Raw genomic sequence first — 13,379 nt, 5'->3', positions numbered from 1 at the left:
ACCTTCCTAAGGTCCGGGAGTTTCAACACCGGGTTAAGGGTTCGAGTACTCGAGTACCCACCAGTGGTGAAATCCCATGGCATGGATGTGTGGGGTGTGTGCGTGTGTGTAAGCGCGTGTGTGTGGGGTGTGTGTGTGCGTGTGTTAAAAAAAAAAATCTGAGATCCAATGTGTTCACAAGTTAAGACAGACATGACAGAAGGGAAATTTCAGTTTGATCGAAAACTTTTGTGGGCCTTAGAAAAATTTAATGGTGGCGTCACTCTCTCCACTATTTTCTATGGTGGGGTCCATTTGAGCTTTGGCTCCTGCCCTAAATCGATATCTCCAAGTGAATGGAAGGTGCTGATACAACACATATATAATGGTGGGTCTCACAGAACTTGGTCACGTCACTTCACACGGAACTTGGTCATGTCACTTTGGAAGGGAGTCTAGCTACTAAACCAATCAGTAGCTAATCTGCGTCCCACACGGTCAGCTACTCCCCCCGCCACCAGCTCCGTGGCTGGTGGTTGGTGCTCTGTGGGCCCCACCATGATGTATGCTTTTCATCCATTCCATTAATCAATTTTTAAAGATAATTTTATGGCTTAATCCCAAAAATGAGAGGAAAATAAATATTAGGTGCACCACACCACATGAAAATAATAGCGATTGGATATCCACCATTAAAATCCTCATAAGGCCCACTATACTGTTTATTTGACATCCAAATGATCCAATCTTTTGATTAGGTCTTACGGTCCCAGATGAAGAGAAAAAACAAAGATCAGCTTGATCCAAAACTTTTGTGGCCCCCAAAATATTTTTAATAGTCCACCCTCATTTAGCACTATTTCCTATAATGTAGTCCACATGAGATTTGGATATACCTCATTTTTTTATTCATATTGTAAAAGGATCTGCAAAAATAGATGGACAGCATGGCTTAAACATATACATCATGGTGGGGCCCACATAGCACCGACCACCAACCATTGGCTAGTGTCAAAGGGAGTAGACTAGCCCATCCATTTCCCACGGCCACAAGCAAGCTAGACAGGGTGACAGCCTATTCCTGTAGATATGTGTCGTGCGAAGACGAGCGCGTACGCGCCTCAAGCTCCGAGTTGTACGAATAGCTCAAATGAGATCAAAGTTACATAGGCCCCACCATAACGTTTATTTTCCATCTAATCCGTTAATAATTTTAAAAATACATAGATGAAGTGGAAAAACAAATTTCATATTGATCCGAAACTTATGTGATTCGAAAAGGGTTTCAATGGTAAACGATCAATCCCCCATTGTTTTTTGCAGTGTGGTCCAACTAATCTTTAGATCTATCTTATTTTTCAGCTCAAGCCTTAAGACAAGCTCTCCAAATGTATGGACGGTTTGGATATAACACATACCTCCACCACCGGCCACTTCTCTCTTCCGATTCAAACGGTACCCAACTCGATTCGATTCGATTTCTTGACCGAGTCGGACTCTGTTCAAGTCAGACAAGTAGCGCATCGGATCAAATCGAGTCAGATGACGTGTACTCGGTCTCGGATCGGATCGGATTCGGGCCAGGCTATGTGGAATCCGGACGAAGTCGAGTTGGACCCAATCCGATCCGACTCAGTCCAATACCCAGCTCTAAATATGATGTGAATTTTCTGTGAGGCTCACTATAATGTATGTGTTTTATCCATGGATGTCCATGCCATCCATCTATTTTTTCAACTTATTTTCAATGCATGAGTTTAAAATTGGAATATATTGAAAGTGTAAGTGGACTACACCATGTAAAACAATGGAAATTGAATGCCCACCTCTGAAAACTTCTTCAAGCCACGGAAGTATTGGATCAAGCTGATATTTGCATTATTTTTTTCCTCCATCCACTCTATCCCTGTATACATGACCTTATGAACAAGTTGAATGGCAAATAAACATCACTATGGACCCTAGAAAGGTTTATGATGAACGTCATTATCCCCACTGTTTGTTGTGGTGTGGTAGACTTGAGCTTTGGATATCTTTCAATTTTGGATAACTCCTAAAATGATTTAAAATAAATGAACGGACAGCATGAAACACGTACATATGCGGTGGCCCAAAGAGAATTCACATCGGGCTGTAGCACCTCACTGCATTCCCACGTTCATAGCTACTTTTTCTTTTTTCCTTTTGTTTGCTTATGTCAAATTTTTTTTCTTTCGTTTTTCAAAAAGAGGATCACAAACCTACGTCTTTGTTAATAAAAACAGAGGATGCATAAAACAGACTTTCTGGTGGGCGCCTCGGGCCTCACCTATCATAGCTTGGTGACGTCAAATGATCAATAATTGCACCGCCCACGTACGTAGATACCTCCACAGTAAGAGAGTTATCTGATGTTGTGGCAGTGTTTGAAACGTTCCTACGCATCCACTGATCATTAGCACACGTGCAAGATATGCAATCAAATCATACCATCTAACTCATGGGCCCCATTGCAGTTAGGTGATCAGCTTAGAAATCCGATTATTGAACGATCATGGACTTTAGCTAGTAGTAATTTGTCTGTTGAATTTAAGCCGTTGGTTATTTTCAATTAATACATGTCCAACAATAGGCCGTTTATGCTAAATTCACCTGTACTTTTGAGGTGGGGACCACCATTTTTCCAGTTTAATTTGAGATGCATGTACACTGACTGAGTGCATGCCTATCAACCATCGCACCGCCAGAGTATGAAAGTTTTTCATATGCAACCTTCATATATATGGTTGGTGGAGTTTGAATATCTTCTTAATGTCGCTTTACTACTTAAATAATAGAAAGAAGAAGAAAATGTCAGCTCACCCATGTACCACCAATTTGTCACGGCTAGAGAACATCCTAGCCGTGAAAAATGTGGGTCTCACCGTAATGATCGCCTGCTGTGAAAGTGAGAGCAATCGTACACATTAGGTGAGTTACAACTGTACATTGATTTAGACCATTTTCTGTCCATCGAGTTAGAAGATGAATCCATCCTGACAAGTGGGCCATCCTGGTTTTCACATCGGGCAATCTTTCTGAAACACCCCACGTTTTTCACACGGCTTGGGTGTTTTCAAAAGTGACATGACGGTAGGAAAGAAAGAGTTTTATGCTCGAGTACACATGCAACGTTTTATGTGAATATTTCTACAGTTGCTCCTGATCTAATGGCGTAAGTTCACGGAACCTTTCCATGCACGTATTTGGAATTGTTTGAAATCACATTACCTATCAGAACCGTCCATTCTACTGACAATCTTTTCTAAATCCATTTTGCAGGCTGCTAATCATTTGATCAGTTTAAACTCTTCAAGAAAGACTGACATTGAAGGAAGCGGATTGGCTGGTGTACCACACACGTGTCGTGTGAAGACGACCGCTGACGCTCCTCTAACTTTGGGCTGTACTAACGGTTCAAAGGATATCAAAGTTACATGGCCTCATAATGATATATTTATTACATCCACACCGTTCATCCACTTGGCTTGATCATTTTATAGCTTGATCAAAAAAACAAGTTATATCCAATTACCACACCACAAATATCAGTGAGGACAATAATTCTCGCCCTTAAACACTCATAGGCCCACCATAACGTTTATTTTCCTTCCAATCCATTCATAAGGCCACACGGACTTGAATAAAGAGGAAAAAGAAATATCATATTGATCCAAAACTCCTTTAACCCTCAAAATGATTTCAACAGTATATGTTCAATACCCCACTGCATTTTGCAGTGTGGTCCAACTGATCTTTGGATCTGTCATATTTTTCGTCTCAAGCCATAAAACTAGTTCGCAAAATGGAAGGACGGTTTGGATATAACAAATACCTCATTCTGGGACCCACAGAACTTGGTGACATCAACACACCAGTCAAGTCAGTGGCGTGTGGTACACCAGCCAATCCGCTTCCAAAACGGTACGTAACGAACAGTCCAGATATGAGACGTAGATAACACCGAATACAAACGACCTATCATGACCTATCAGAAGGGATCACGTACCTGAGATTCGACAGCTGTAAACGAATCACATGTCTGAGATTGGATCGACAGTCACACGATCTACTTTTTAAGATTAGATGTGTAAAATGAGGAAAATATCATCATGGACCAGACGAGTAGACAGAATTTGAAACATTGTTCAATTTTTCTTAATCATTCATTTACCTTGTAGAGGTGTGGCCCACCTATAAATGATAATATAGGCCTGATTTTCGTATGTAGGAAATTCCGTTGTTGGGATTGTGTGACCAGTGTATGTGATCTCGCACATGCGTGTCTCACTTCCACGCGCCAGGTTAGTGCAAGTATAAAGTGCCTTGAAGCTAGTGAAATTAGCAGCAAAGGATCATTTCCAACGAAATTTTAAATTTCGTGGATGGAAAAAACTTACGCATCTCACGTTTGCACCCATACTTTCTTTAAATATCAGTATTGCCTGTGCCCCTGACCCAGTCAATTCCCACAGAGACGCCCGTGACAAATCCACTCCGTCCATCAGTTTTCAAAGATCATAATGACACAGAAGTCCAAAAATAAGGTAGATCCAAAACTCAGATGCGCAACACCATATGAAACAGCAGGAATTGAAGGCCCACCGTTGGAAACTTTGTGGGGCCACGGAAGTTTTGTACTAGGATGATATTTGTGTCTAAATTTCCAAATTTCATCTGAGTCATAATAAACATATGAACGGTTTGGATGGAATATAAAGGTCTTGTGGTACACTCCAGGAAGGTTTCAACGCTGCACTTTTTTTTGGTTCTCACTTGTTTTTACCGCGTGGTCTACATGAGTTTTGAATCTACCTGATTTTTGAACCTGTTTTATTGTGATCTTGAAGAACTGATGGATGGAGTAGATTTATCATGGGAATCTTGGTGGGCCCACTTAGGGCCTATTTGGCCGGGCGAATCCCATGGGATTAGGAGGGATGGGATGGATTTTAAGGTAATGATGGTGATTGGTTTAAGATTCATGGGATTGCTACTATGTCCGGGACAAGTTCACTGGGTCTGTTTGGCACGCCCAGCATATACCGGGATTTTACCTGCCAATCCGTCCAACCAAGGGATGGGATCAATTTTAAGGTAATGATGGTGATGTCAGTGGATTGTTTTAAGATCCATGGGATTGCTTATATCCCCGGACAAGTTCACAGGGTCTGTTTGGCTTGTCATGCATATCCCGGGACATCACAATCCCATCCCTTCTAATACCGTGGGATTGGACCGGCCAAACAGGCCCTTAGCTTCCTACCACATGTACTTCCTGTTGCCAGGGGACAGGAAATTCGCGTCCCTTCCTCTAATTTCGTTAAAACGGCTTAACAGTAATAAAATCCACTATGTCCATCGGGTAGATCACCTCTCGTTCGCGTCTTATCACAAAAACAAAGTGATTCAACACTCACGCTGGCTAAGTGGCTATTCTATGAAATTATACCTAAAAACCTTTAAATTTAAATATCATGGTCCAGCTGAATTGGAATACTGTTATTTTTGCGTAATTCGTTCACCCGATTAGGCAAGGCAAATCAGATGAATGGATGGATTTCATATACCCACCACGTTTGGCCCACCACAAAACTAATGGCGGGCCTCCTTGCCGACTATTTCCCAGGGTGTGTCGCTCTGTGTGGTCAAGATTTTGAGTTCCAAAGTGAACATCGTGCAGCGAACCTGATGGACGGGGTGGATCTCACCAAAGTTCCATCCAAGTCGCCCTCGTTGCGCGAGCTACCTATTGCGAGCTACGCCCGAGCCGATCATTCACTAGAGTGACGTCACCAAATAGTTCGCGGACGCTGATTAGATACTGACAGATTGGGTAGCGAGACTTGCTACTGAAGTGACGTCACCAAGTTCGTGTTGTATCCACGACGTCCATTCATTTGAAGATATTATTTTAAGGCATGACTTAGAGAACGATGCATATCTAAAGCTTTAATGGACCCCACCAAAAAAAACAGCAGGAAGATTGATGCCTACTGTAGAAACATACTTAAGGCCCACCGTGATGCTTTTACGAAATCTAACCTGTGAAAAAGTTAACAAAGACATTAAAAAACGAAAAACACGTATATCAACTTGATAAAAAACTTTAGTGGCCTTTGGAAGTTTTTACCGGTGGCGTCACTCTCCCAATGTTTTCTATGGTAAGGTCTACTTGAGCTTTGCATGTGACTAATTCTTTGGATATTACCCTAAAATGATATCTCCATATGTATGGACGGCGTGATACAAAACATGCATCATGGTGGGGCCACAGAACTTGGTGACGTCACTTCAGTAGCAGTCTCGCTACTCAACCTGTCAGTAGCTAATCTGCGCCCGTTGTTCGCGTGACACTATATTTGGCAAAATCTGATTGGTGTGATCGTAACATACTTTTCGGACGCGGATTTCCCGCTAAAGTTCCTGCACTCAAAACCTAGACGGGGCCCACTGTGATGTTTGTAAGAAATCAACCATGTCCATCCGTTTTTTGAGATCATTTTAGGACTTGACACCAAAATCGAACACGATTCAAGACTCCAGTGGGCCGCACTAAAGGAAAAGGTGGATAGGGAAATTCCTACGTTGAAAGATTCGTGGGGTCAACAGTGATGTTTACATGCCATCCATACCGTTCATAACGTCATGCCTATTTGGATGAACTGAAAATATAAATATTAGCTTGATTCAAAACCTTTTGGGTCCCACGGATATTTCAACTGTAGACGTTCAATCCTGACGTTTTCTGCATATTTGTTTATTAGATCCGTCTAATTTTTGAACTATGTCCTAAAATGATCTCAAAAACGTATGGACGGGGTGAATTCCTCACAAACATTACAGTGTACCCCACCTAGGTTTCGAGTGCAGGAACTTCCTGCGAAATGCTTTGGCAGGAAATCCGCGTCCGTAGAAGTAATTATACTTACTACTTGGAAAGCTTGTGGGGCACGCGCGTGTGGAGCCCTGCCCATCAACACGTAATTCCTCTTGCCAATATGGCACACGTGTGTAAGATCCGAGCTTTCCATCAGGTTGCCCACACTTTTTTCTGTCTTCTCTCCCAAAAAAAAAAATAGGCAGTTTCACTCCACAGGTGGGTCACGGTGGATAAAAAAGTCGGATTGTTAAAACAATTGCTCTAGCCATCCATATATTTTGTACACTGCTTGCCACCTGAGGTGTAAGCAGTGTGACCCACCTAATGGTAAGCTCGGATATCACAGACATATTACAGTTTGGCATGTGTGGTTGCCCATTTGAAAGCCATGGCTCCACAAGCGTGTGGGCTTAGGAAACTTGTATCAAGCTGTCCACCTGAAGACGCTCTTCTTTATATTGAAGAAGCAGCAGCGGTTTTGGGAGCGTGAACGGGGAGATCTAGCAAGGTATGGCTTCGATGGGATCTCTCCCTTCCCGCTTTATCAATAGCCTCAATCCCATCCGCCAAGATGGATCAGATTCTCGCAACAACATTGTTTCTCGCCTTGGACAGATCTCCTTACTGAAGTTTGGCTTCGGTTTCTTGGTGTGTCGAGGCGTTCATTCATCGGGGGTCCTTCGCAAAGTTCACTCTAAATTCAATGCACAGAAGTAATATTCACTACAACTCATTAGTTTTACATTTTTCTTTCTTTATTTTATTTTATTTTATTTTAATTTTTCCTAACTATCCTTAGTTTAGCTTCCCTCAATGATAACTAGGGATGTAATTTTCCCAAGTGAAATGGTAAGATCAGGCATGCTTCGTCTCATCCACCGTACATGTGGCATGGTTTGATGGCCCTAACATCAACAAATATATAGATCTAAACAGGGCTCAGAGATCATGCTGATCGTATGATCCCAGCCATCCAGTTGGTGACCATGAAGAGAAAATGGTTAGCACAGAAATTCAATGGGAATAATCAGACGATCTGGATCATTCCATCACAATGGGGCCCACAATATGGATGGAACAAGTTGATGGGATGAGTTTTCTTGCCTTGGTGAGTTGCAGCTTTCCTGATATTACCGGGCCATGTTTTATAAAGTGGTAACTGTTAGGACAATGATTTTCTATACTAGATGGGTCAACTTGGGACTTGGCCGAGTCAACTCAGTTTGGTCATGAGCCTGGTCACTGAATTAGAAAACCAGATGACCATGCATGGTGCTTCACCCAATCCAAGTTTACCAGATCGAGTTAGAAGCTGTTACATAATTAATCTGGGTTTGAAGACTGACTCTACATCAGAAGAATAAAATGAAGAGGGAAGAAGAAAAGAAAGAGAGAAAGGAAGATGAAAATGAGAGGGGAAAAGGAATGATAGCTAAGAATTTTATTTTTTTTTAATATTTGTTTTTTTATTATTTATTTTATAATGTAAAAATTATCTTGACTCGACTTGCCTGGTTGACTCAGTGAATCTCTGATCAACCTAATCTGGCGGACTAACCGAGTCTCAATTGCCAAAGTCCTAGATTGAAAACTATGATAAAGCAAGATCCAAATGCAAATGTAAGTTAAGCTTAACTTATAATGCAATGTGTGAGGCTCACCGTGATGTTTTGTAATATCAAATCCGATCGGTCCATCATTTTTCAAACTCTCATTTTTTCCATGGTGCCCAATAAACAGGCGGACGATCCAAAACTCACTAGGACTACACCTCGCACAATTATAACCGTTGGTGCACAAAAATCAGGCCGATTATATACTCAGTTGGACCACACCGTGTACATCACATGGTGCGGGACTGAGTTTTTGAGTAGCCTGATTCTGGGATGTCTGTTCATCCTGGTAGTGCGCCATCTTCTGAATTAATTGGATGTCAGAGAGAACAAGGTGGCCCCGGGCTTTTAATGGGGTGGTGGGTGTCCCGGGCTTTTAATGGGGAGGTGGGTGTATCCCTGACTGTGGGGCCCACCTTTATGTATTTGCCTTACATCCATGGCGTCCATCCGTTTTTAAAAGCTTATTTTAGAGCATGGTTCGAAAAATGAAGCAGATCCAAATCTTAGGTGCACCACGCCACAGGAAATAGTGGTGATTGAATACCTACCATTAAAATTTTCTTGGGGGCCACCGGAATGTTTGTCTGCTCACATGCATATGAAAGGATCGCACAAATATCAGCTTGATCCAAACTTTTAAGGCCCACGATAAGTTTTTAATGGTTGACACCGCTGTTTCCTGTAGCGTGTTACACCTGAGATTTGGATCTGCTTCATTTTTTGCATCATGTCCTAAAATGATCTGTCAAAACGGATGGACGGTGTGGATATAAGTAACATACATCACAGTTTTCCCCACAGTCAAGGATAAGCACCTACATAATGGTGGCCCCCACAGTCAGGAATCCACCCCCCTCAGTGGATCCGAGGATCTACCAAAACCGCGCCCTTTTAATGGTGGGCGTCTCCATCCAGATTGTTGTGTGGCTTACTGCTCACGTGAAGTTTGTATTGCCCTTTTTCTTTTTAGCACTAGGGAGAACATGAGAGGGGTAGACATAAATGGATGGATTAGGTGTTATGAACCACGCATCACGGTCAACCCCACACATCATTTGGTTGGTGGAGCTTAACATGAAAAGCTATATGGTCGATCCGGCCTCAAACCATAAAAGGGCCAGCTGGTAACCACTCGTTCCCTTGGTTCATATTAGATTCCGAAATCCCGTGTATGCACCTACTAAGCTATTTAAAAATGCGCATTTAATGTTAGAGTCCGGATCCTCTATTTGCCAGAACCACGACTTTCTTGCTTTTTGTCTCCTTTGCTGTACAGTGATTGGTCCATCTCAGTCAGCAATGAATTATTTAATGCATTACACAATCACATGTTCCAGTTAGATTGCAACAACCACAATTTTACCGCTTGGCGCAAAAATAATTTATTTGTTTATGCCTACCTTTGTATAGTTAAAAATAAGGGCGTACACGGTTTAGTTCGATCCAGTCTTGGGGTGAAACTCGAATTGAACCGTTCCTTATGGTTCTAGGAGTTTAGAAACCAGAACCGAATCGTTAGTATGCTAGAACTGAATCGGAACCGGACCGTGAAAACCTGTTTGGCTCCGGATCAATTCCATAGTTTTGAGCTTTTCATAATTCAACCCAATTGCATGCATGTTCTATTTTATAATTTAGCCCATGTCCATTCATGTTATAATCCATTTGATGAATGGTTTAGATATTGTATATGGCGTGAAAAATTATATTTATGAAAACAATCAAAGGATGCATTGTAAACCATAAATCATGAGTCCAATATACAACTAAAATATATTGTAAACTCACGGCTCCAAGTACAGTTCCAAGCTCGGTTCCATAGTTCAGATTCACGGTTCGGATCCACGGTTCGGATCGGTTCTCCATACCCCCAAACTGGAACCGAATCGAACTAAATGATTTTTTAATTTTTGGAACCGAAATCGGAGCCGGTGCACTCTAGAACCGGACCAAACTGGACCGTTTGAAAGGTTCCGGTCCGGTTTCACGATTCTATTGTTCGATGTGCACCCCTAGTTAAAAATGTGCATGCATTTGGTTTGGTGCAGGGACGACAACGTCCAAGCTGCAGCAGCCCCAGAAGTAGCAGCCAATTCCCCGTACCCAGCCTGGTAGTAATGTACTCTCTCTTGGGTTGATCATTCATATACACCGAAACCCCATGTATGCACCTACTAAGCTGCTGACTGGTGCAGGGTCACATGGATTTTGGGGTCGATTCTATCAATGGTTCTACCATTTTGGAAGACAAAATTGATGGCATTTCTCAAATTAGAAGGTAAAGACGGGAACACCCATTTGTCGGCTGTACACCCTAGCATTGTGTATATGACTACTGTAGTTAATAATTTAGTGGTAGGTGCTTTCTTCTGATTATCGTGGTGTGGGGTTTCGGTTGTGTAGATGAGGTAGAAAAAGCGGTTGAAAATGTAGCTGAGGCAGTTGAGAAGGTGGCGGAGGCCACAGAAAAGGCAATAGAAGAGTTGGAAGAAGAGCTTCCTGCGGATGGGAAGCTGAAGGAAGCTCTTGTTGCAGTTGAGAACTCAGTAAAGGAAGTACAAAAAGATGCCAAAGCAGCTGAACAACTCATTCATAAGGTAGTTTACCAACGTGTTTACATCAGATCCAATTAAGTTGAAATTGATTGGTCCCAGCATCTGATTGGCCATCATGGCTTACATGCATATGGTCAAGATTGCATGTTTGTTAAATCGGGTCACACTGAGATTACAGTACACAGCTCGGTCTGGTCTGGCTGAGTTTGATGGACCGATGATAGCAAGAACTTAGAAATTACGTAGAAACGTGTAGCTCACTTATGCATGTAATTCCCAACATGGAGGACTATAGTTTGGTGATCCAAATTCCAAATCCTTGGTGATGGAATACAAAATCTTCTAGATCTGAAGATCCTAAGGCTTCCATCATTGGATGATTTTCCTTCTGATGTGGACCATGCCTGTATTTTCTTATAGGCCAATGATCAAAGGGTGTATGAGCTTACAAAATGGGAGATTCTGGAAGCATACAGCATCCACTGTAGGACCCATCATATCAACAGTTTGGATCACATAATTATATTCTTACATGTGATGTGTGTTCATGATCAGGTGCCATGATCCATCCTATCATGTTATTTTATTATTATTTATAATCATTGTTTAGCATATACCATTGACTTTTAGGCTATAACTTATGCACATTATTGTAGTAAACAAGATAAGATCTGACAGCTAGTTGGGCCCCAATTCATTAACTTTCGAGCAATATTAAACATGAGAGAGGAAATGCGTTCTCTTTTCCATATTTCTCACAGCAGAGAAGAAATGAATACACTGGCAGAAATTGAACTTTGGAAGCATGTACTCCTATCCCAACCGTCCAAATCATGGGCTGGAAGTATGAGTTGGGCCCACCAAATGGATGGTTAAGATGAACAATTGCCATAGTCCATATTCAACAAAAAAGAAAATATGCCTATTAGATAATGAAAAGTGATATTGTAAATGGGTAATGGTGATATGTTCATTTCCTGATGTAAAAATGCAGGTAGATGAAATGAAGGAAGAGGTGGAGAATCTAGTGGGGCCTTTACTCAACAAAGTAGAAGCTGCTGAGCTTGTCAAAAAGGAAGCCTAGAAGCAATTGGGTTGCATGCCTTTCGCGGCCTTCTTATCTAAAAATAAAAATTCTCATACACCCTTTTAAATCTCTCTGAAGTAATCAGTGTAATATGTTAGCTTTTATTTTATTTGCTCAATTAGATATTTGTATGTACTTTTGTAAAGCCTGAGCCCTATTTGTTCCCTGTTCGCAACTTTGTAGATGTGGGTCCCATGGTTGATTTATCCAAACAATTGATATGACGACCCTATCATTGTTGGACCATTCCCAAAATATCCTCTTCATTGGTCAACTCTAATTAACCTTTCAGTTATTGGCATGAAAATACATGGTTGAAAAGAAATAGACAAACAAACCACATTCAATGGAGGAAGGGCCAAAAGATTCAATGGCCATGATCTTCCAATTTGGAGTATTTTGAAGGAATGGTCCATCCACGATGGGGCCCATCAGATCAAGGGTTTGGATAGACCAACTACGAGCCCCACATCAACAAACTAAGTTCCGCACAGAGAAGTTAATTCCTATTTCTGAATTGATGGGAACGATCGACCTCACCATGTAACATATTTATAAGGTTGTATGATATTATATGAAGTCTTAATTGAGTAATTTAGGCTAAAGATTATATGAGTTCCAACCCGAGGCTCAGTGGTAGATAGCAAGCTCGATTTTAAGGAATGGCAGCATTAGAACTATGGATTAGTAAAAGACTACCTGAATAGGTATGTTCGCTGATCAGGATCATTGAAGGTGTGGTTCATGTACTGCAAGGATGAGGCGCACCACCGGGTTTCAGCGCTCGGACAATTATTAACCATCTTGCCAATGTAGTCTTCCCAGGACTGGCAGTGGCCATAGCGTTGACTGAGCAAATTGCAGATTTTGAATTATACCAAGAAAATTCAATAATCATGATTTGTAGGAGATTTTGTCCAGGTGCTAGCTCTCCAGATAACTAACCTTACCACCACACATGGGACTGCATTTTATGGAGCTCCACACTTGATAACATAGAAATTTCAAGAAATTTTGGAAATTTTTTATTTGTGTTTTCTGTATATTATTTTAAATAGGATATATATAGAAATGGACATCCTATATATGAAATGAAAAATCTTTCTTTATATGAAAAAAATGATAAACCCAAAATCTGAATATACACGGAGTGAAATGATATGTGCTATCTCCCTCTCCTCATATTAATGTGGGGGATTAACCAACAGCAGTTTGTGAATTAGGAACAAGTGATGGGCAAT

The 13,379-nt window shown here is 41.4% G+C and overlaps 1 protein-coding gene across 1 annotated transcript; it reads left to right on the top strand.

The window, feature by feature from the left end:
• The first annotated feature begins 7,348 nt into the window (after nt 1–7,348).
• Nucleotides 7,349–12,384, top strand: LOC131234575 (uncharacterized). The gene is made up of 5 exons (XM_058231512.1): nt 7,349–7,593; nt 10,545–10,607; nt 10,692–10,774; nt 10,900–11,093; nt 12,046–12,384. Exons 1-5 carry the CDS (start codon nt 7,391–7,393, stop codon nt 12,133–12,135), a joined length of 633 nt encoding a protein of 210 aa, XP_058087495.1. The 5' UTR covers nt 7,349–7,390; the 3' UTR covers nt 12,136–12,384.
• Nucleotides 12,385–13,379: the final 995 nt, after the last annotated feature.

Source organism: Magnolia sinica, chromosome 2 (genome assembly GCF_029962835.1).
Source record: "Magnolia sinica isolate HGM2019 chromosome 2, MsV1, whole genome shotgun sequence".
Lineage (NCBI taxonomy): Eukaryota > Viridiplantae > Streptophyta > Magnoliopsida > Magnoliales > Magnoliaceae > Magnolia > Magnolia sinica.
Note: the sequence above shows the minus strand (reverse complement) of the source record. Positions and strands in the feature narration are given on the sequence as shown.

What these genes read in the sequence shown, in the direction of transcription:
- LOC131234575 (XM_058231512.1), top strand. Translation starts at nt 7,391, where the DNA reads ATGGCTTCGATGGGATCTCTCCCTTCCCGCTTTATCAATAGCCTCAAT. An exon ending in AATTCCCCGTACCCAGCCTG is followed by an intron (nt 10,608 to 10,691) that starts GTAGTAATGTAC and finishes TGACTGGTGCAG; the next exon opens with GGTCACATGGATTTTGGGGT. An exon ending in CTGAACAACTCATTCATAAG is followed by an intron (nt 11,094 to 12,045) that starts GTAGTTTACCAA and finishes GTAAAAATGCAG; the next exon opens with GTAGATGAAATGAAGGAAGA.